The 22,682-nt window shown below is 36.4% G+C and overlaps 1 protein-coding gene and 1 pseudogene across 1 annotated transcript; both read left to right on the top strand.

The window, feature by feature from the left end:
• The first annotated feature begins 6,884 nt into the window (after positions 1 to 6,884).
• On the top strand, positions 6,885 to 13,225 carry LOC127943175 (protein tweety homolog 2-like; annotated as a pseudogene).
• Positions 13,226 to 17,209: 3,984 nt separating this feature from the next.
• chmp6a (charged multivesicular body protein 6a) lies at positions 17,210 to 22,467 on the top strand. The gene is made up of 8 exons (XM_052539274.1): positions 17,210 to 17,430; positions 18,787 to 18,896; positions 19,088 to 19,175; positions 19,829 to 19,915; positions 20,611 to 20,676; positions 21,553 to 21,633; positions 21,733 to 21,799; positions 21,910 to 22,467. Exons 1-8 carry the CDS (start codon positions 17,326 to 17,328, stop codon positions 21,957 to 21,959), a joined length of 654 nt encoding a protein of 217 aa, XP_052395234.1. The 5' UTR covers positions 17,210 to 17,325; the 3' UTR covers positions 21,960 to 22,467.
• The last annotated feature ends 215 nt before the right edge of the window (positions 22,468 to 22,682 follow it).

The following is a 22,682-nucleotide window of genomic DNA, read 5'->3' as shown; positions in this document are numbered from 1 at the left end:
GGTATGGATATAGTATGGGATGTCTTCTTTAAGAACTGACCTTTAATTGCTTCTTTCTCATCATAAAAAAGTGTCTTCTAAATCAATGAATGTCCCATATCTCGTTTTCTACTAATAATTGTAATGCTTTGAAAGGCTGAAAATTATAGTAATACAGAGCAGTCAAGGAAAACAATAAGTTACACGAATATTAGAGCAGATGGGCGAAAAAGGTCGTCATAGATCAAATCTGAACGTATAGATGAAAAGCGCTCTGAAAGCGCGTTCCCTCTCTGTTGTTCCTGCTATTGCCGTAATTATAGTAATACACGCGCATACAAATTTCACTCGCGGCTGGCTTGACGGTGTTTTTCTGAAGTGCGGCTGGCTTGACCGCAGTCAAAGGAGTCAGCAGTGTTTTGATTTGAGGGCGAGGGCAAATGTAAAGAGAACGTCGTGGCGTGTGTCGATTTTGAATGAATGAATTAAAAATAGGTCATTGCACTTACATCAAATCACGATATGTACTAATATCTGTAAATATTAAGCCGGAAAAGTATATTTAAATATGAATCCTGCATGTTCTGCTCGTCTCTGTTAATGAATGGAGCCAGGCCCGGCGCCACGAGGGGGCAAAAGGGGGCAATGCCCCCTCAGATCTGACTTGTGCCCCCTCTGTTTCATTTTTGTATTCGTGGTTAAAAATAAATGGTAAACCTTTTGAGTTAAATAATAATTTAACCTTATCCCCATGGGATTTAGAATGTTCAGTGTGACTCGTGACATTACTGCCAGATTCAAATATCTTTCGCGTTGGTTGGCGCTGAGCCAGATACGGACGAGCTCAACGCTGTCATATATCACAACTATGTAGTGTTTTCAACCTCTTAATGTTTATTTTAGATTTCAGACATTTAAATACACATAAGCACTGGTAAAATAACAGCCTACATTTGGAGTTTGTAAAATACACACTGATGTCTGTGGAAGCAAGTGCTAGTGTCGCGTTGGTTGGCGCTGAGCCAGAGACGGAAGAGCTCAGCGCTGTCATATCACAACTATGCAGTGTTTTCAACCTCATAATGTTTATTTTAGATTTCATACATTTAAATAGGCTACACGTAAGCACTGGTAAAACAATAGGCTACATTTGGAGTCTGTGAAAGCAGCAAAAACAATCTATTCAAATGTAATTTGCCGACGTGTGTTTTTAAAATCAGATAAACACAGTGGAAGTAGGCTATCTATAAAGTTTACTCTATTGTTATAAAGATTTTAAAACGACCAAACACACTCACTTACACATATTTGAGAATCTTTATATAGGATAGTTGATGACATGGTAAGTAAGTTTGTGAATATTTCGAATAAAAAAGGAAAAACGAAATGAAGGATAGCCTACATCTGTTATACAGTTATTGTGGCTGCTGTGTTTCACGTGACAAATATGACGCGTTGCCATGGAAACATTAAGGTGGAACGTTCTAAAATAACTGTAGCCTTGAAAAATCTTACTTTCGGGAGTCAGTTAGAATATTTTAAACTTTAGTGTGAAAGGGTTAATTATTCATAATAAATGACGCTGGCTTGGCTGTGTGATTTCCTGATGTGGGTATTAAAGGTGCTGTAGGGAACTTTTGTAAAAAAAATTTTTTACATATTTATTAAACCTGTCATTATGTCCTGACAGTAGAATATGAGACAGATAATCTGAAAAAAATCAAGCTCCTCTGGATCCTCCCAGTGGTCCTATTGCCATTTGCAGAAAATCATCCGCTCCCGGTAAAAAATAACCAATCAGAGCTGCGGTCCGTAACTTTGTGTTCAAAATGTAGAAAACTGTATATAATAAGCGAGTACACCATGAATCCATTTTCCAAACCGTGTTTTTGGCTTATCCTGACTCACTAGGGTGCACCTATAATAAGTGTTTATATTCGGACTATTTTAGATTGCTTCGGGGATACCGCGGCGGAGTAACCCAGTACCTTTGTGATTCTTCATAGACATAAACAGAGAGAAGTAGTTCCGGCTACGATGTTCCTCCGCAAGACGCAAGCAGTTCTGTTTATTAACCGCTAGAGCGTCAAAAGTTCCCTACCGCAGCTTTAAATCACATGGAAAATACAGTTGTTTAAATTTAAAGCAAGGGGCGTGGTTTTATCCAACCCCGCGCCATTCGGTGTCCATCAAGCAAATATCTGAACATGTGATATTATCAGCAATTCAGTTTCAGCTAAAATATGAATTATCAATAATATCATTAAAAATGGACATAAGAAAGTATATGCAGCGTATTTCAGACCACAAAAAGAACACTGAAAGTGTGATTGAGAGTACAGCTGATGAACATGACAGCCATCAAAGCATTTTGATGGTGTAATAAAGTTAAGCCCCCTTAACAATTTCACATGCCCCCTCAGTCATTTCATCCTGCAGCCGGGCCTGAATGGAGCAGAAGCGCGACTTCCTTTACACTGAAGCGCACGTGACGCTCGCGGTAATTTCAGCATCTGCTGTCTCACTAAAGACGTGAACACATCAACAACATCTCCAGAACTGCTCTGACAGTAACTTCATCAGCATTTGAGCGTTTGATTTGAATAAATGGTACGTCAACCCGTCAAAATAAAAGTCCTGTTTTAGACAAGTATTTGCCAGAGATATATTACTATTGTTCAGCAGAACATAGCCTACGCCTAAAAAAAAATCTAACTTTTTTTTTTTAAGGTTTAATCAAACAAAATTTCTTCCATGTTTTATTTTTAATAGTAAATCCCATTTGTTTACCAAAAAGTTAAGTTTGCTTAATTTCAATAAATTAAATATAAATTAAATTAATGTTTAATGTTTAATGTTTAATGTGCATCTCAGAAAATGCTCTATTTAAAACCCCAACTGAATGGCACTTAAATTCACTTAATTCATCTGTCAACTTTATTGTCATTGTTCACAGTACAATACATAATTATAGCTGATATCCTGCACAGCCCAGAGTTTAAACTGATAAGTGTGTGCTGTCATATTATTGCAAATCACTATTGAATTCTCACCAAACTATTTTTTCAAACAGTATTTGCACTGTAAACCTTTTTTATTTATATAAAGTGTGGGTGAACTTAAACTGTATGGCTATGCTGTGGTTCCTGTAGGCTTTGCGTGCGTGCAGGGGTCGGGGGGCCTCTATGTCCATTTTGCTTGGGGCCCCCAAATTCCTTCAAACGGCCCTGGGCACTACTACTGGATCTCATGTTGACTAGGTTACTTTTGGTGCTGTTAGGCTTGTTAAATTGATTTGTGTGCCCTCTGAGAAGATTTCATTTCCGTTTGTAGACCTGTACCTTATGAACTGGCAGTGCATGTATTGATGAGTAGCTAGTGTTTCATGCAGCTAAAGGACTGTGGTGTTGAGCAGCAACTGTCAAGTGTCTCGTCCTCCATTACTAGACAAATCCACTCGCCCGCTCTGGACTCCCTCTCTTGGTTTATCATACAGCTTTGCCTCTATATATTTCTCTCCGTTTCTCTCTTTTCCTGTCTCAAGATGTCTGGGTATTTTTAAGTCCTCATGGTGTAGGATTACTGATGAGATTGTGGCTTGCCAAGCATTCCAATAACACACCAAACCGTGTAGACCTTCAATCAACACAATACAGAAAATACAGTACAGTTTTTACAGTTTTACAGTTTTTTTTACAGTACAGTTTTTACATGTGGTTTCAATGCCCTAACGTCAGTTAGAAAACCCTACTAATAAGGTTGTTTTGTGAATGTTTTATTGAAATGTTTATTATTATTATTGGTGATGTAAATATCCATGTGGATAACCCCTCTTGCCAGCTGTCAAGAGAGTTTTTGAGTCTGCTTGATTGTCTGGGTCTCCAGCAGCATGTGAAGGCCCCAACACACACTAGGGGGCACACTTTAGATCTCGTTATTACTGACTCTGTCCCTATTAAGAGTTTAGATGTTTATGATCTGGGTGTGTCTGATCACAAGGTGGTCTCTATGGCTTTCACATTTCAATTGCCTACCACAAGACTCAAGCGTCAAATGTCCTTCCGGAACTGGAAACACATTGACCAAAACTCTATGACTGCAGACCTCAAACAAATTTCTTGTCCAGCCATCTCAACTGTAGACGAACTGGTGGACCACTATAATGCATCTTTGAGCAGTGTTTTTGACCTCCACGCTCCTATTAAGACATGTGAAGTTACTTTTGTATGCTCTGCTCCCTGGTATACACAAGAACTACGTAGAATGAAAATGGCAGGCCGTGCCTTGGAGCGTCATTACAGGAAATCGGGACTCACTGTCCATAAGCTTGCATTTCGTGACCATCAAAGGACCTATTTTAAGTCCCTGAAAGACGCACGTTGTCAATTTTATTCAAATCAAATCAATAAAAATACAGGTAATTCTAAGCAGTTGTTTGCCACAATTAGCCATTTTTTGGAACCACAAAAGCCTTCTTCCACTGAAGTGACTAAGGAGCACTGTAATAATTTTATTGACTTTTTTAGATCAAAAATCAGCAACATCCGCTCCTTAATGCCTGGATCATATCCCCCACCTTCACCTGCCTTAAATCCTTTAATTGGGAGTTTGCCATCTCTCCCATATTTTACTGAGTTCTCAAGCAGCCAGATTGATGAAATTCTGCGAGGAATGAAATCAACATCCTGCACATTGGACCCTATTCCGACAGTTCTGCTTAAGTCATATTTTCCTATTGTCAGTCCAATCATTACAAAGTTAGTTAATCTTTCATTACAAACTGGTCATGTTCCACCCTCTCTTAAAGCAGCTGTTATCCGCCCGGTCTTGAAGAAGCCCTCATTAGACCCAGAGGAGCTTGCAAGCTACAGACCTATCTCAAACCTGACTTTTTTGTCAAAGGTCCTGGAAAAAACAGTTGCTTCCCAACTTCAGAACCATCTTAGACGTAATAATCTGTTTGAGAAGTTCCAGTCAGGCTTTCGCTCAGCCCACAGCATGGAAACAGCACTGCTCAGGGTGACAAATGACCTACTGATGACAGCTGATGCAGGATCGCCATCACTGCTTATTCTGTTGGATTTGTCTGCGGCCTTCGACACAGTGGACCATACTATTCTCCTGGATCGACTCCATCATACAGTTGGACTCTCGGGGACTGCACTGCAGTGGTTCCAGTCCTACCTGTCTGGCAGAACTGAATGTGTTATGTTGGGAGGATGTAAGTCCAGGCTGTCCTCCGTTACATGTGGTGTTCCGCAGGGGTCAGTTCTTGGTCCCATCCTTTTTACCATCTATATGTTACCTCTCGGGCACGTCATCAGCAGACATGGGCTGTCCTTCCATTGCTATGCTGATGACACGCAGCTTTATATCAAAACTGTCCCTAACCCCTCAGAAGCCATCTCTCACCTCACCGCATGCCTTGAGGAGATAAAGGCATGGATGAATGGAAATTTTTTACAGTTAAATAGTAGTAAAACTGAGGGACTCCTTGTTGGTACCCCCCATCAGATTCGTTCTTTTCCTATATCTCAGTTCCTCTTTGATGGCAAGATTATTACTCTCTCCTCCTCAGTCACAAATTTGGGGGTTCAGCTTGATGCACAGTTGACCTACAGCGGCCACATAAAACATCTGTGTAAGACATCATTTTATCAGCTACGAAAAATTTCCAAACTCCGCCCCCTGTTAACTCTTCCAGATGCAGAGAAACTTGTCCATGCCTTTATCTCCTCAAGGCTGGACTACTGTAATGGACTTTTTGTTGGGATTCCTGCTAAGGACATACAAAAGTTGCAGTACATCCAAAACAGCGCGGCTAGAATCCTAATGAAAGTAAGGAAATTTGAACATATCACCCCCATTCTGAAATCACTCCATTGGCTCCCTGTTTCTACCCGGATTGAATACAAAATCATTTTGTTAACTCACAAATGTATTTTCGGCCAGGCACCATCATATATCAAAGATTTGATCAATTTGCAACTTTCAAATCGTACCCTCAGATCATCAGGAAGCATGCTCCTTCAAGTTCCTTTCACCAAGCTTTGTACTATGGGGGGTCGATTTTTTTGCTCTGCAGCCCCACAGCTTTGGAACCATCTTCCTGTCCAGTTGCGAGTCACACAGAGACTGGACACTTTTAAAGCAAACCTAAAGACTTTTTTATTTAGGAAAGCATATAATTGCTGAGCTGTCATGTTTTAGTAATCTGTGATGTTTTGATCTTGTTATTTTATTGTAGCACTTTGAGATTCCCCCAATGAAAAGTGCATTATAAATAAAATCTATTATTATTATTATTATTATTATTATTAAAACATAAGACATTTATTGTACTCAGTTGGTATGTCTGATTACCAGAAGTAACACCTTCTCAGAGTGAAAGTTTGGCAGATTGTCAAACTCATGAAATTCTTTTGTGACTTTGGTCTGCTCAATTATTAATCAAATGGATGGGAAACATGTAACTGAAGATGAAAGAATAATTTGAGTGCCATAAACACACACTTTTAAAGTACTTAGAGGCCTGCTCCCACACATCTAAATCACACAGTAGATGAATATTAAAATCGGCACTATTATATTCAATTATATGAAAATGATAGCATAAGTATTATTTGGTTAGAAAAGGACTGTAATATGTTGTTTGTTTGTTTTTATGTCATTGAAAATTATGAGCCATTTTTTTAAATCGTATATATTTTTTTAAATAATAAAATGTACTAAATTGAAAGCGCACATAAAAACAAATAGAAAATATGTGTTCCTTTTTATACTGTCTGAACACTTATTTCTGCTCTCATCTTTCATCGCCTTTTTATTTGCTTTATTTCAGATGGTTAACATACCTGCTGCTTCTGATTTTGGATACCTGCTCATCTGTCTCATAGCATGTCTCGATGGCTGTTCGCAGTGTAAGTGTGCTCTAAATATCAGTATATTATACATCTGGCTTCGGTTTATCTCTTCACAGAAGAAAAGTTGGACCCATTTTTGTAACCATGAAGCCATTAGATGTCAACATGGAGATAGGAGGCAATATATACTTGCATATACAATGTGTCACGTAACATATGACCTGTATTTCAGCATGCATATGATCCTTTCCCGTTGTTAATTATCTGTATAGTGTCAATAAGTCGTTTATTCCTGCCAACTTGAATCCCTAATGGATGCACTGTAAAATAATGCAGCCTCTGACATAAACAGACCTCTGTGGAATGACTTTGAGTACATCGAGTGCTGTGGTTAGTCAGTCGCCAGGGTGCCCTGCTTTTCCTCTCATCTCAGTCCTCTGTCTCTCTCCGCTTGCCTTATTGGAAGCTCCTTTAGCTCCATCCCCACTTACCCCACTAATGCTTATTGATCTCTCTTCCCGTGCAAACATGTGCTCACCCTTAACTAATTATTACGTGCTTCCAGTCTGCTTTACTGCTGCTTGTAAGACCATCCTCAGAAAAGAGAGGCTGTTTGAGGAAACCTCATCTCCATTTTCAATGGCCACCAGGGAGCCATTTACCTCATTCATCTCTGTCTCCTATTGACTCCCTATTTGCTCATGTGATCACACACATGCTCTTGTGTTATAGACTTTCTCTGTGGTTCACATCCTCATTCATGTGCTTCTTACTAAGGTGTAAACGGGATAGTTCAGTTCCCCAACATTTACTCTTATGAAAAGGTTCTTTTAATAATTTGGTCAAAAGAGTTGTTTTGAATCATTTAGTAAGTAATGCTTTACTCAATGAATTACTTACTGAAGCTATCATAGCAGCTATTTGAAGCAACATCGGATTTACTCACTAACTGGAAGTTAAGTTGATATTCATTTACACATTCACTTTTTTTCGTAATAAATGGTGTTTTAATAGAAAAAAAAACATTGGTTGGTAGTATTATAGTAGAAACTACATATACTGTAAATTATATAACACGTACTGTAAGTTTGGGGTCAAGTTTTTTTCAGTTTTATTCAGTAAAGATGCGTTATATTGAACAATAGTGACAGTAAACGGCAGAAAATAATTTTTATTTCAAATAAATTCTGTTATTTTTATTATCTATTCATCTTAGAATCGTGTAACAAAATGAATCACGGTTTGCACAGAAATATATGAAGCAGCACACCTGTTTTCACCATTGAGAAAACATTTTTCTTGAGCAGCAAATCATCATTTTAGAAAGATTTCTGAAGGATCATGTGGCACTGAAGAGTAATGATACTGAAAATTCAGCTTTGCCACCACAGGAATAAATTACTTGAAAAATATATTCAAATTGATTAAATTATATTGATATTTCACATTATTACTGTTTTCGCTGTATTTTTAACCTCGGTGACCATTAGAGATTTCTTTCAAAAACATTTTACTGACTCAGACCTTTGATAGTTACTGTATAATTACATTTTTTGACCTCACGTCTCAGTTATTTCCCTCTCTTTTTCTCATTTGAGTATTATGGTGTGTGGTGTACTGATCCTGATCATGAGTTGGGTGTCATTAGGTGCGGGCACAGCCACAGCTGTGCTAAGTTACTGTGTTTTCACACGACTGCTCACTTTAAACCAGCTTTGATCAGTGTCCATTGACTATGAGTCAGTAACTTCATTCACTAACACTGTCTGGATTTAAAAAAAAAAACGATGTGAATGTTTGTAAGTCAGGGTAAATGGGGTGTGAAGTATGTGAAACTTGAGATTGAGTGAGATTATCAGGGTTCAGTGACTGCATTTATGCATCTCTTGGTGCATGCCAGTTTGCAAAGCTGATAACACAGCCCTGGTCATTTAAATTAGACAGTCCACTGGCTTAACAGGTGTAAACAACTGTTCTCTCGGGGTCACTAAATATGTCTCATGTCTCGCCACTGTCTTCATCTCTGCATCTCTCTGGCTGCATGCATAATAAAGACAGCAAACTCTATTTATCATTCGGAAGATGCCTTTTATTTTGTCTTGACTTGTAATATAGTAATTGGGTGTGCAGTACCGTACACCTAGGTGCTAAGTGCCTTGTTCATGATGTAACTGGGGTATTGAAGGGGGATCTCAAGTACTGCGTTTGATTGGATGTGCAGTCTTTGCTGTCAACCGTAAAAAAATATAACTTTCTTCTTTCCTCAAGTCTGTTTATTTTGTCATTCAAAATAGGGTTAGAACAGAAACCGTAATCTTCACTTTCTACATAATCTAATTTTAATTAAAAAAATGGGGTACAGTATCAGTGAATTGGCTGAATTATTTAAGCTCTATTGAGGAGCTACACATTATGAGGCAGACCTGAACTCTGCGGTTAGCATGACAGTGATTAGAGTCAGAGCCAACGCTTCAGTCTGGATGTCTGTGGGGAACAGAACATAAGACTGCTCAATGAGGGGTCAGAACAGAGGTCAGGCCTTCAGTAAAGTGGATTACTCCAGCAGTGCCTGTCTACATCGATTCCCTCCTGTTACTGATAGTAAGAGAGAGTGGATGCAAACCTTGTAGGAATGTGTGGCTCTCACAAATTCATTCTTCCCCTGTTCCCAGTTTTAATCCCAATGGTCATCCTTAGGCCTTGTTGAAATTAAAATCTGGTTGGTTTTGCCATCCAGCCTGTCACTTTTGAATCTGAATGCATTCAGATCAGAAAGCATGAATGAGCTTTTATAGTTTTATCAGAGAGAGAAGATTGTCAGTGCACAGCTGTTTAATTAGAAACAGTGTTCATGAAACTTTCCCTCAAGAAAGTTTCTTCAGAGCCTTTTTCAGTATCTCAGGTAACGGTTCATTCGGTCTTGCTGCTGACGCCCACTTATTTAAGACAGGCCATCCACAGATCTTCAAATAGCATTAGCCCCTGTTTGATCTCACTTATATGGTCATGACTTTCAGCAAAGGTCTTAGAAACCCTGTCACCTTTTGATACAAACACCACAGTCCAATATGTGTGAGCGCTGCAACAACATTTACCAAATGATATGTGGCTTTCAATTTCTTTCTCGTTTAAAGGATTCTGCAGAATCGAGATTGTGAGCTGCTTGTTTGATCTGTTCCAGGGCAGCAGTGACTCTGTGTCTCTCCTGACAAGTTTATTTTCAGTCAAACCAAAGACTCCTTAAGTGCAGGTAAGTAATATTTCATTGCTCTTTATATGCCTGTTCTTTGCATGAACCGCATGTTTTAACACCGCTGTTTAAAGACCTATCCTATATGGTAGTCAAGGTTTCTTGTTTCTTTTGTTGCTTTTTGACCCTTCTATTCATAGCTTTAACACTTTAAATACAGTCATTAACATATCTTTATATGCAGATGATATCCTGTTATTTACTTTATATTGGACCTTTGTGCAATGGGAAGAAATATGTACTATAGGGGATCTTTTCATTGATGGGGCTCTCGCATCCTTTCGTCAGCTGCAACAGAAATTTTAAACAGCAATTGTTTTTTTATTTCTACAGATTAAGAATTATATTTCATATAATTATATGTAAAGGAAGTAAACAGGCATTATTGATAATTTATGATCAATCCTCCCTCTATCTGCTTTCTAAGGAAGAATGGGAGAAAGAACTAGGAGTGGAATTTTCCGAAGAAAACATGTCAGGTGAGTTTAAAGGATATTTAAAAACATTCTATTAATTCCAGACACTGCCTTATTCAGTTTAAAGTCATTCATAGACTATATTATTAAAAAAAAATGGTCTAATCTCTTTTTGACAAATATAATTCAGTAGATACAGATTTGTCCCATAATTAAATTTTTTGTTACAAGATACATAGTTATTGGAATGGAATTTTTGATGTGCTTTCAGAGATTTTTAGGGTGCAAATGCAGCCGGATGCGGCACTTTTCATTCTGGGAATTTCTGAACATATTGAATGCATCCTTTATTAGGAGCACAACACAACCTCTTGCATACAGTTTTATTACAGCCAAAAGATTACTACTGTTATTCTAGAAGAAAATGGAGGCTCCTACAGTCAAATCATGGCTTGGAGAGATGATTTCTACTGTACATTTGGAACAAATGAGATACTGTTTGCAGGGCAAATTTGAGCAGTTTGACAAAATCTGGCACCCTTTTCTCTGTGGACTAATGTATCTTTTGTTAATGTGGTGTTTTTATATTTCTTCATTATACTTTACAATTTCATGTATACGGTCTGGTAAGGGACCCAACTCATGATCAGGATCAGTACACCACACACCATAATACTGAAATGAGAAAAAGAGAGGGAAATAACAGGTAGATGTTAGGTCCAAAAAAAAATGATATGGCTTAATACCGAAGCGCTGAGATGTGGGCAGACATGTGTTTAGGGAATAGTTCACCCAAGAATTTGGTGAAAATGCACTCACCCACAGGCCATCCAAGATGTGGTTGAGTTTGTTTCTTCATGGGTACAGATTTGGAGAAATTTATATTTTCTGAGCAACGCATTTATCATTTCTGAGCAAATACATTAGTTGCTCACCTATGGATCCTCTGCAGTGAATGGGTGCCATCAGAAATGAGAGCCCCAACAGCTGATAACAATTTTATGGTGAACTATTCCTTCAATGTGCTCCTGATTAATGATTTTCCAAATGAGAAATTTTCTAGTTCAATGTCATTTAATGGCACAGACTGTAAGCATTTGAGTGTTCATTCACATTGTTTCTGTCCCCTGCAGATATAGTGCACTATTACCTTTACTGCAGCCAGAGTCTTCCCATCCCAATCCGTTCCTGCAGGTAAACGATTCCCTGACACGTCAGCGTTCATTTCCTCACTGAACTCCTGACACAAACCATTAATGGAGCTTACAGATTCATTTGACTTCTAATTGAGGCAAATACCCATGTTAAAGCCATTATAATGTTTCTGTAAAAAAAAAAATCTGCGTGGCTAATTCAATTATGAATGGGCGATATGATCAGAGGGGGTCTCTTTTGTCTGTAGTTTTGGGATAATTAGATTTGTCTGGCTTTCTCGCATTGCCTGTGGGAATCCTGTGAAAGCTTTTCCACTGATTTAGACTTTCATTCTGTGCTGCTTAAGCTGCTGTTTTGGAGGATCTATTAAAGTATGTAAAGATGTATGAGACAGATGTAACCATTAGCCGAATTTAATCGATTTGCTATTGTTTCTGTATTGCAGTCTTTGACCATCTTCCAGAGGTCTTTGACCACCATGCAGATATAGGTGCAAGGTTTGCTGCAGTTTTCTGTTGCAATGTATCCCACTGGAGGCTCTGTTGGGCGTCTGCTATGACGGCGTGGAGGGGCTCCTGTATCTGTGCCTGTCCTCTCTGCTGGCAGCCTGTGCCTTCTGTGCCCTGCTGTGTGCCGTCCCACGTGCCTGGACCCTCATCGCCATCAGGTACCATCCACCTTCATGTTGTGTCACTGCAGTGCATGGCACCTGAGACCATCGATGTGGCTGACGTGCGATTGGTTGGTCCTCAGGGACAGGGATTATGGTAATATTGATGAGGGGGATCCCTTTAACCCATCGAGACACATCACAGCGTAATAAGTCTTCATCCTCCTCTGCCAGCCACGTCCAGCACACCAGAGAACATGTGAGTGTGTGTGTTTGTGAGAGGGAGAACAATTGTTTTTTTCATGCTGACCCACTTATCTTTCTCCCTCTCCGGCAGGAACCAGTGCATGCTATTTGAAAGAAATCCTCGCTATGAAAACGTTCGATTGATTGGGAGCGGTTCACCACCACCATCTGTATTTTGATTTCAATCTTCCATTTACTGTCAGTTATACTCTATTTCTGTAGGTTTGTTGGTTTCTGTATCATCCATTGGTCTGTTAATGTGTTTTTTGTTGCAGATATTAAAATGACTATATTTCCAACCCTCATGTCATTCAACACTATGGCTCTGCTGATATAAGGATAAAACGTTATATATAATATATCGTAATGTAATGTTTACCATGTACATTCTGTTAACATTTCTAACGAGGTAGGTCTGAATGAGTGTAAACTGGTTAAAACTGGTAAAAGTTTTCAACTTCATACTCTGCCATATTGGACAAAAAGCAAAGTTAAAATTGGAATTCAAATCTAATAATAAAATACATTATGTAATCATGTAATACATTATGAGATTGTTGCTGATTGTTTTTAGGACTGTTTTAAACTAGCATGATTTACTTTTTTCTGTAGACTATAGAAATATTTACTTTTTGGTTATATTTTGGATATATATTTATCACTTATACTGAACAATTAAATGGTTTTGGTCAGTAATATTTCATGATGAAATTGTTTAATGATGAAATTATGCTTCTATTCCGAAAGTATCTATTAAATTACCGAAAAATAAATAAAATAATAATAATAATAATGAATATGTATTTGAATGCTCTTCTTTTTAATTTTTTATTCATAAAAGAATTCCGGGGGGGGGGGGGGGGGGGGAGTTTCCACAAAAATATTAAGCAGCATGACGGTTTTCTACATCGATAATAATAAGAAATGTTTTTTTAATCAGCATATCAGAATGATTTCTGAAGAATCATGTGACACTGAAGACTAGAGTAATGATGCTGAAAATGTAGCTTTGCATCACAGGAATAAATTAAATTTAAAATACATTTAAATGGAAAAATTAATATTTAAAGTGTAATAATATTTTAAAATTTTACTGTACCTATATATATTATTTTGATCAAATAAATGCAACTTTACAGACCATAAGAGACTTCTTAAAAACATAAAAAATCTCACCTAACCCAAACGTTCGAAAGGTATAGTGTATATTCATTATAATTCTAAATTATGGTGAATGTTTTGGTATGAGTGTCAGATCCATTCAGAATTGATTAATGTAAACTGTATTAAAGAACTGAAGCTGAACGCAGACATGGAGCATTACTGCCCTCTAACGTTTCTTAGTTGACCATCCTTAAAGTAAAAAAGGGAATAAGGGGAAATTACTGTTAAATATTAATACTAAATTATTAATGACAATTCATTAAAAAACAGTCCCGTCTTGATTTAATTGTCCATCAGGCTTGTGCAGATTGCGAGATCCAAGATAATTGAGATGATCATCTATTCTAGTGAGTCGTGTTGGTTGATGCATTGCAGAAGGCGTAAAACTCATCACAGGACAGTCCTCTGTCTAATGAACACATTCCCAACTTCATTTTTAACTGTCAAAACTGTATTCTCACAATGATATTTCACAACTAATTGAGTTCTTTTACTGTCTTTTATCACATTTGAAGTTATATCCTCAGACTTTTAGAAACAGTAAGTGCACCCTGTTTTCCTTCAACATGCCGTTGCCTTCTTTGTCCACATTTCTTTCATTTGAGGATATCATCACCCACTCAAAAAACATAAAGTGCATCCCTTTAAAATGTAAGATTATTATTTTTTTTTTCAGCTGTTTGAACAGCTGTCATCTTTTGGCAACATTTAAAAGTATTTTTCCAACTCCCATTTTTTCCTCACATGAAGTCCTATTCACACATATAGTACAGTAATTTCATTTGTGGAGGTGTCCAGATATTACTTTTTTATTATTATTATTATTTCCAGTACATGGGTAGAAACTAATCAAAAAAAGCAGTGAAATGGCTCACAGACAGTAACTCCATCTTGCTGACTTCCACAGTGCTTTTAAGTTCGGCTGGGAAGTTAGTATTTTCATGTTCAAGTCACTTTGGCTGGTTAATTTCAGCAAAATGGAGTGTACCTTGTGTATTTACAATTAAAAAAAGTACATAAAGATTTCTGTGCATATATATATATATATATATATATATATATATATATATATATATATATATATATAAAGAAATATACACTAGTTCAAGGGGTCATTTTTGTATTTTTTTTTTCTTTCTTTTTTTTTTTTTATAAATTAATACTTTTATTTAGCAAGAATGTGTTAAATTGATGAAAAGTGATAGTAAAAACATTGTTAGAAATGATTTCGGCTTTGAAGAAATGCTGTTCTTTTAAACCTCATCCCAGAATCCTGAAAAAAGTATCCCAAAAATACAATAAATTAATTAATTAATTAAATATTAAACACCACAACTGTGTCCACCATTAATAATAAATCATTGTGGAAATTGCAGTTATTTGCAAGAGACAACTTATCACTTTGAGCACATGCATGCGTGTGCCGTTTATTTTTAAGGCAAAAAACAACCAACAGAAAATATAGTTCCACGTCATCACGCATTCTGAACATTTAAAGGGACCGCGATCCCTGAAAAGTTATACATAAAAAAACACAGTGTACAGAACTAAACTTAAAGGGTTAGTTCACCGAAAAATGAAAATTATGTCATTAATGACTCACCCTCATGTCGTTCCAAACCCGTGAGACCTCCTTTTATCTTCGGAAAACAGTTTAAGATAGGCTATTTTAGATTTAGTCCGAGAGCTCTCAGTCCCTCCATTGAAGCTGTGTGTACGGTATACTGTCCATGTCCAGAAAGGTAAGAAAAACATCTTCTAAGTAGCCCATTTGACATCAGAGGGTCAGTTAGAATTTTTTGAAGCATTGAAAATGTATTTTGAATAAAATAAATGCAGCTTAGATGAGCATAAGATACTTCAAAAAAAAAAAAAAAAAAATTTAAATTCTTACTGATCCTTAATACCTTATTAATTAGTAAAGTTAAGTAACTTGTATCTGACAGGGAGTTTAGGTGCAACAATGTCCTTGCTTTTAATGGTAGTGTCTGCATCGCTCCTCATTTGCATAAAGGCACTGGCCCATACCACATTAAAAAAGATTGCTTTACCTTATTTCAGTTGAAAAAAAAAATCAACTCCCATAGAAAATGAGTTACTTTTCTCAGTGCAGCTCTTTTTATGTGTTTGTGAATGTGGCTTGAGGGTCTTTTAACTGATTTTCACACATACAGTACCAGTGTCTTATGTCGAACACCATTAACATCTCTGTTTCTTCATTTTTCTTTCTCAACCGCAGTATTCACCCAGAATGAGAACTGTCTATGACTGATGCCTAATTCAGACACTTCGGGACAGACTTCCAGAGGTAGATTTCCTGGTTCCTCATCCTCAAGGATTCTCCAGCAACATGAGATGCGTTCCTTTAATAGGTCAAGTAGATGGAGATCTCTCATCTCAAACGAGGACACCTGTGGATCCACCAAAGGGAGTTCTCAAAGACCGCATGCCATTTAGACATTAAAGGCAAAGGATAGCTCAGAGGTTTGTGGTTGAACTCTGACCATGTAAATATTCGCTCATTGACCTCAGGGGCTTGTTTCTGTGATGGCAGCAAACTGGATCAGCCCGGTGTTTGAGAATCAGAAGAAGATCTTAATTGTTTTTGATTAATACTGTAGCTTAGGGCATGTACATGGTGATTAGAGCTGAAGAAAATGTAAAAGAAAGTAAAAAACAAAACTGTTGCATTTTACCACACAAAGGCCTTGAGCTCCATTATGAGCCTTCAATTAATATTCTCTGACTTTTGTACTGGATAAATAGACAGCAAATGATGAATGCATGAGGAACAAGGTGTTTTGTTGGTGCCTTTCTTGAAATATTCTGTACTTCTATGCTGTGAAGTGATTTTGTTACATAAATGTCTGTATTCTAGTAGTCAGTTATGTCTGCTATTCATTTCAGACACAATTTTATGAGGCTCACGGCATGGAACAAAGATAAACATTAGTGCTGTCAAATGATTAATCATGATTAATCACATCCAAAATAAAAGTTTTTGTACAATGTATGTGTTTGTACTGTGTATATTTACTATGTTTATGTAAATACACACACAAAGTTTAAAAAAATTTGAAAATCAAAAAAAAAAAAAAAAAAAAACGGTTTATTATCCCAGTGAATGAAAAATAATAACATTATTTTAAATTATGCATATTGCAAAAGTGCTTTTTTTATTGTTCATTTAATGATTTTTTTATTTTATTTTTTTATTTTTTTGACATTTGATACAATAAATTATTCTTACTGAAAGTTACTTTTATATTATTCTTAATCCGTTAAGTATGGAACCCTTTTTCTGCTGTGGAATAAAAAATATTCCATAGTAACATTAATTTCTAATTAATTTCAGTCCTTGCAGCGTGAAAATGTGGTTTCAGTTTATTTCGAAACATTAGTAATGTTTTTTAGACACTTGCACAAAATGAACGACAGAGGGAGGCAAATAGTCAGATGATTACTGCAATGCTGCTGCAGTGACTCTAGAGGGCGCAGCTGCACCAATAGAAGGTAAATGCGCTTAGTGAGCCACGGATTAATATAAAACACGCTGTCCACCGCTCTACACTTGACATATCGGACCACATCTTCTCCATGTGCTTTAAAGTCAATATTAGCTGGCATTTCATATAAGATGTGATGCTAGAAGTAAGGCGGGAATGTGTTTTTTTCGTAATGGGAAATGTTCTCGGCAGACAGGGACGAGTCACCAGTCGAGTGACAGATCAGGACAGGGCGATATTGGTAAGAAGACTAATCAATCAATCAATCGACGAGCGCCACACTCACGCGCACGTGTCATTAAGTTACAAACACGTGTAGATATAGAGAGCCAACATACTGTAGTTCGTCTGAAATCATTTCAGCCACACTGAACTGCGAACGAACGGATTAGATCAGCTGTCCTACTTTACACAACACAGAATAGAAATCAGTGTGATGTAGACTACTATAGAACACAACAGTGTGTTATAGAATAACAACAGAACTGAGTAGAACGGATGTTACAGAATAGATGGAATATCAATTTAGAATAGAGTGTGCAATGGAACAGTGTGCTGTAACGTATATTATAGAGGATAACATTTTATCATAGAAATACAACAGAACACAATCTGTTATAGAGTAGAAAATAACAACTTTTATTGATTAGAATAAAAGAGCACAGTACCCATTGTAGAACATAATGTACTGGCATAAAATGCAAAATAACAGTGTTGAGTAGAATTTAATCAAATCTACTATTGAATAAAGCATCAGTATCTGTTGTATAGCCTAAATAACAGAACAATATTTAATAGAATAATAATAGTATAATACAATTTATATGTAATTTATGTTCTATTCTATAATAGTATAGTATACAATATAAACTCTTATTTTATAGACCTGTGGTTCTCAGTCAGGAGGCCTCAACAAAATTATAAAGGTTATTTAAATTTATTTAATTAGTAATTAAATGTCAGATTAAATATGATATTAATATTTTAACTATTTCAGCTATTTACATATATACAGTATATACATATATATTTATATTTATTTATATATATACGTGTGTGTGTGTATATATATATATATATATATACATATATATATATATATATATATATATATACATATATATATATATATATATATATATATATATTCTTTAAATACAAAAAAAAGTTTTAAAAAAATCCCCTCTTCAGTGACTATTGTTTTCATGGAAGTACATACAGTTGTGATCAAAATTGTATGCACGTTGCAGTATCTGCAAAATGTTAATTTTTAAAGTAAGAGAGATCATACAAAATGCATGTTGTTTGAGAAAATAATAGTTGAATTTATTAAAAATGACCCTGTTCAAAAGTTCACATAAGCTTGATTCTAAACACTGTGTTACACGATATTCTCTCTCTCTGAGTAGAGTCTGCGGTCTTATTTATCAGAACACAGGAACAGTATTTCAGGTGATCCATCATCCATATCTGGACTGTGATATGTTTTGACAGTTGTTTGTTCGTCTTAATCAAGAACTGACACTTTTATGAATAAGAAGTGTTTCTATAAGTGAACTGTCGTGTTTCTGCTTTACATCCTGTCACTGGATCACAGCAACTGAAACAGCAGAGAGATAAACTGAAACAAAATCAGAAGAAAATCACACTACAGCTGGAGAAAGAGAGACGTCTGGCCAAACAGCTCCTGAAGGATGGCAGGAAGGAGTAAGACATTTCAGATTACACCGATACAAGTGCACTCATTATGCAATGCTAACATTCTTGATAGCCAATCACCCAGAATCATGCAGTGCACAGTGCCTTTATTGTGCTGACGTGCCATCTGCATCGTACATGGCAAAAAGCGAATTTGGTTTAACAGATTCATTAACACGTGTGATTCATGCATTTCACAGACGAGCTCTTCTGCTGCTCAAAAAGAAACGCTACCAAGATCAGCTGCTGGACAAGACCGACGTCCAGATATCCAACCTGGAGCGCATGGTGGGTTTACATGACGTGCTTTGATTTTATTTAAAGGTATAAGATGCGACCTACAATGCATAGTTTGCAATAATTATTTTTTTTTATTATGTAATCTTTTTTCTATTTTTTGAAAGGAGTCCCTTATGCTCATTTATGCATTTAAACTGCATTTATTTGATCAAACATACAGCAAAAACAGTAATATAATGAAATATGATGACAATTTATATTTAAAAATATAATTGAATCCTGTGATGTAAAGCTGAATTTTCAGCATCATTATTTCAGTGTCACATGATCTTTCAAAAATCATTCTTATAAACTGATTTGATGCTCAAGAAACATTTTTTTTTTTTTTTGAATTATTGTCACGTGCCTCCCTAAAAATCGGGGGCTCACCCAGGACCAGTGAGAATCATACCCCTAGCCTAACAAGCTGCTAATTGTTACTAATTCCCAGACCCTGGACTATTTTGAGCCATGTAACAATAATAGTAATAACGAATATTTCTTGAGAATCAAATCAGCATATTAGAACGATATGAAGTATCATGTGTCACTGAAGAAACTGACTATTTGTTTATGTATTTATTTTTGTTTGTTTAATCGTATTGTGGTATCACGAGAAGCATGAGCAATATAAGTTATACTTTGATCATGCCTCATTTCAGGTTCAAGATATTGAATTTGCTCAGATTGAAATAAAGGTCATTGAGGGTTTAAAGGCTGGGAATGACTGTCTCAAGCAGATGCACGAGGTAAGTCTATAGACTGAAACAAGTTCAAATCACGGATTTGCTGTATTTTAACAAACGGATGCACCTGGAACAGCTTAGTAATCAGTTATCGGTGATGTTAAATGCTGTTATTAGGAGCCAGTATGATTCATTGGACTGTTTGGTGTTGTGCAGTGGGTGGTTTAGTAAGTAGCAGCATGTTTTGGATGCTGTTGGACATTGTTGTAGGATTAAAGGCTTAAACATAAAACTCTTAGATTACAGCAGGCTCGTGTTTGTCTTGTACTGAATCTCCAAAACGCTTTGAACTCAACAACAGGAAAAAACTGCCCCTTCTGTCCATTATACTATCAGACAAGCTTTTGCTGCTTTTTTAATGAGTTTTTTTTTTTAAGATCTGTGCATTTGATTCCTAGTACGTGTACATGGTAGAACATGAGTAGGAACACTGACACTCACAGGATCATGTGTTGTAGGAACATTCACTTATCCACTGCCTTATATGAGCACATTTGACTGAAATCTGCACTGCTGACTGATTCATCTCTGTGGGATGTTCTGTAGGGCTTGTCTCAGTGAGCAGCAGTAACTGAATGGGGGTGGAGGTTAACCAAGGGTCAATAATGTTGTGAATATATAAAAGTTATTTATTGGACTGAGTGAGAATTTTACTGAAGTAGTTTGTTTTAGTTTTTTCCTCTGTTTTTCTTCATCAGGTCATGTCTATTGAGGAGGTGGAGAGGATACTGGAGGAGACGCAGGAGGCCATTGAGTATCAGAAGGTTATGAGAGTCAAATTCAGTCCACTTAACATTCAGAGCAATGCTAAATAGACTTAAAACACTTTCAAAAGAATGAAAGTCATTGCATTACATAACACATTGAAAGAAAACCAGGTGGAATTTACATTGAAGAAAGAGCACAAGCATGTACAGGTATAACATGTCTATAATTAATGTGATATGCAAAGTTTGAGATCAGATTGATTTTTTTTTTTTAAGAAATTAATACTTTTATTCAGCTAAGATTCATTAAATTGATCAAAAGTGGCAATCCACTCTCAGAAAGTGAAAAGCAGCACATCTGTTTTTAACATTGCTAATAATAAGTAATGTTTCTTGAGCAGCAAATCAGAATATCTGAATGATTTCTGAAGGATCATGTGACACTGAAGACTGGAGTAATGCTGAAAATTCGGTTTTACATCACAGGAATAAATTGCATTTAAAATATATTCAAATAGAAAACAGTTATTTGGATTGTAATGATGTTACAGCCATGGTAGACATATTCACTAAAACTCACCGAATAACCATTAAAAGTCATTGCAAGAAGTGAAGATAGTTCTGAAAAAATAATTAAATTCATAAATGTTTAAGGATTATGAAGCCACCGCAAAAGCAGGTCTAATAATGATTTTTCACTGTTTAGAAAACTGTTCAGTTCAAACTGTGTTCAGTTATAACCTGCTGTTATAGTCCTGGGCTGTGTTTCTCAAAAGCAGTGTGAGCTAAGTTGATTGTGGCAGTGGTTCTACCATCTATTTGGGTTTACGATGCTTTTGGGAAATTCAAGTCCTGGACATTGGCCATATTGCTCTTTCCTGGTTTTTATTGCTTTAAATGTCTAACTCCTTCTTGAAACTTCTTCCCTTAAAGCAAATTGATGAACTGCTGGCAGGTTCATTGACACCGGAGGATGAGGATGCTGTGTTAGCAGAGCTGGAGGCTATCATTCAGGTGTGGAGACCTTTACCTGTCATCAGTCCTGCCGGATATCAGTCGCTGCTAGTGCATAGCCTCTGTCTAATCTAAGGCTACTCTCTCCATCCGGGGCAGGGAGAAGACATCACACTTCCAGAATTACCCACAGATCCATTGCCAGCGGTGCCTAAAGGGGAGACAGGTGTTGTTTTAGTATTGTCAAACACAGCACTGTGTGAGAGAATGACATGGCTCTCTTATTTGGCTTTTGATTGCTTTCTGTCACTCACTTTGTGCTCTGTGTCTTTGCAGAAAGAAAAGATGTACAAATCAAGGTGGAGCGAGAGATGCTGGCAGCGTAGTGTCTGATCCTACAACCTGGCTCTTCACTTTGTTTTGGATGAAAGGAAGAGCTACGGGAATATATTTGGCAGAAAAGAAAGCTTTATAGGATATTTAATAGGCGTGCATCAGAATCAGTGTTCACATGGTCATGGAAAACGTAAAAATGTGAGGGAATTTTACGTTTTTAAAAGTCATGGAAAGAAATGTCAAGATAAAGAAATGGGAATTTCTTGTTATAAAAAATTATTTATTGTAATATTTGGTTACAATGTCTTTATATTGCAGTTATACTTGTAAAATATTTTAAATTCAATTTAAAACTTTACTTTTTAAAGTAATTATTAACCACTTGAAATGTCATGAACAATAAAAGATTTTCAAACCATGAAGAATAGAAATGCTGTTAGAGTTTACAGTATTATCTTAATGTAAAACCAGCTGTTGTTAGGTAAGTGGGTAGGTTAGCTAGAAGCATAAATGAAAGTTCACATCGATTAATATATATATATATATATATATATATATATATATATATATATATATATATATATATATATATATATATATATTAAATAAATTATACCTATGAAATATGAGCTTTGTTATGTGGCACTAGCAACTGTGACTGTTTATATTTTCATTTTTAAATAAATTTAGGCTATAAACTAGTCTGTAGCATTGGTATTTACTTCTAGCTCACTTCTAGTGGACTAGCTGGATTATTGATGAAGGGTAATTTG

Source organism: Carassius gibelio, chromosome A3 (genome assembly GCF_023724105.1).
Source record: "Carassius gibelio isolate Cgi1373 ecotype wild population from Czech Republic chromosome A3, carGib1.2-hapl.c, whole genome shotgun sequence".
NCBI classification, from domain to species: domain Eukaryota; kingdom Metazoa; phylum Chordata; class Actinopteri; order Cypriniformes; family Cyprinidae; genus Carassius; species Carassius gibelio.
Note: the sequence above shows the minus strand (reverse complement) of the source record. Positions and strands in the feature narration are given on the sequence as shown.

Coding starts and splice junctions, on each gene's coding strand:
- chmp6a (XM_052539274.1), top strand. CDS start 17,326: ATGCTAGAAGTAAGGCGGGAATGTGTTTTTTTCGTAATGGGAAATGTT. Junction 17,431..18,786: donor ATCAGGACAGGGCGATATTG/GTAAGAAGACTA, acceptor ACTGGATCACAG/CAACTGAAACAGCAGAGAGA. Junction 19,176..19,828: donor TATCCAACCTGGAGCGCATG/GTGGGTTTACAT, acceptor GCCTCATTTCAG/GTTCAAGATATTGAATTTGC.